This window comes from Rana temporaria (assembly GCF_905171775.1).
Source record: "Rana temporaria chromosome 9 unlocalized genomic scaffold, aRanTem1.1 chr9y, whole genome shotgun sequence".
NCBI lineage: Eukaryota > Metazoa > Chordata > Amphibia > Anura > Ranidae > Rana > Rana temporaria.
Genome location: NW_024404483.1, coordinates 142 through 811, shown reverse-complemented (window position 1 = coordinate 811; position 670 = coordinate 142). Strand labels below are relative to the sequence as shown.

General features: G+C 61.9%; 1 protein-coding gene across 1 annotated transcript; it reads right to left on the bottom strand.

The window, feature by feature from the left end:
- On the bottom strand, positions 1-461 carry POLR1G (RNA polymerase I subunit G; the record flags this gene model as incomplete). The annotated part of the gene is given in 1 exon segment (XM_040334462.1): positions 1-461. A coding segment is annotated over 1 exon segment (393 nt), but the record flags the coding sequence as incomplete, so codon positions are not given.
- Positions 462-670: the final 209 nt, after the last annotated feature.

Here is a 670-nt window from a genome sequence, read left to right as displayed (position 1 = left end):
TTAGAAAAAAAAGTATTTATTGATCTCTATATGATAGAATTTATCCAATCATGAGCCACGTTGGGGGTTTAGTGTCCCGTTTCCTCCCGTCTGCGTTTTTTTGCCTTCTTCTTTTTCTTGGCGCTGCGGAGCGAGTCCCCCGCACCGCCGCCTTTGGGTGGAAGAGCGCCGAACGGCTGGAATCTCTGCTTCAGCCCCGGGGGGATGGACAGCGGGGGCCGGTCCGGGATGGTGTGAAGAGCGCTCGGGTCCCCGTGGGCCTCCGCCACGGTGATGGTGCCTTTGAATGAAGGAACACAAACGAGTCGGCCCCCCGGCCCCTCATCGGGGTGACACAGGAGGGGTGTGAAAGGGGCGTCATTGCAGGGCGAGGAGAGGACGTGGCAAAACCTCTTCATACCGCCGGACTTCACCTTCTGCATCTTGTAGCCGGGCAACGGGAGACGGTGGGAGTTCAAACTGCGAGTGGAGAGGAAACGGGAGAGAGGAGGGGAGGGGGAGAGAGGAGGGGAAAGGAGAGAGAGGAGGGGGGGGGGGGAGGGGGGGGGAGAGAGGAGGAGAGAGGGGAGGGGGAGGGAGGAGAGGAGAGGGGGAGAGAGGGGAGGGGAGGGGGAGGAGAGAGGGGAGGGGAGGGGGAGAGAGGGGAGGGGAGGAGAGAGGGGAGGAGAGG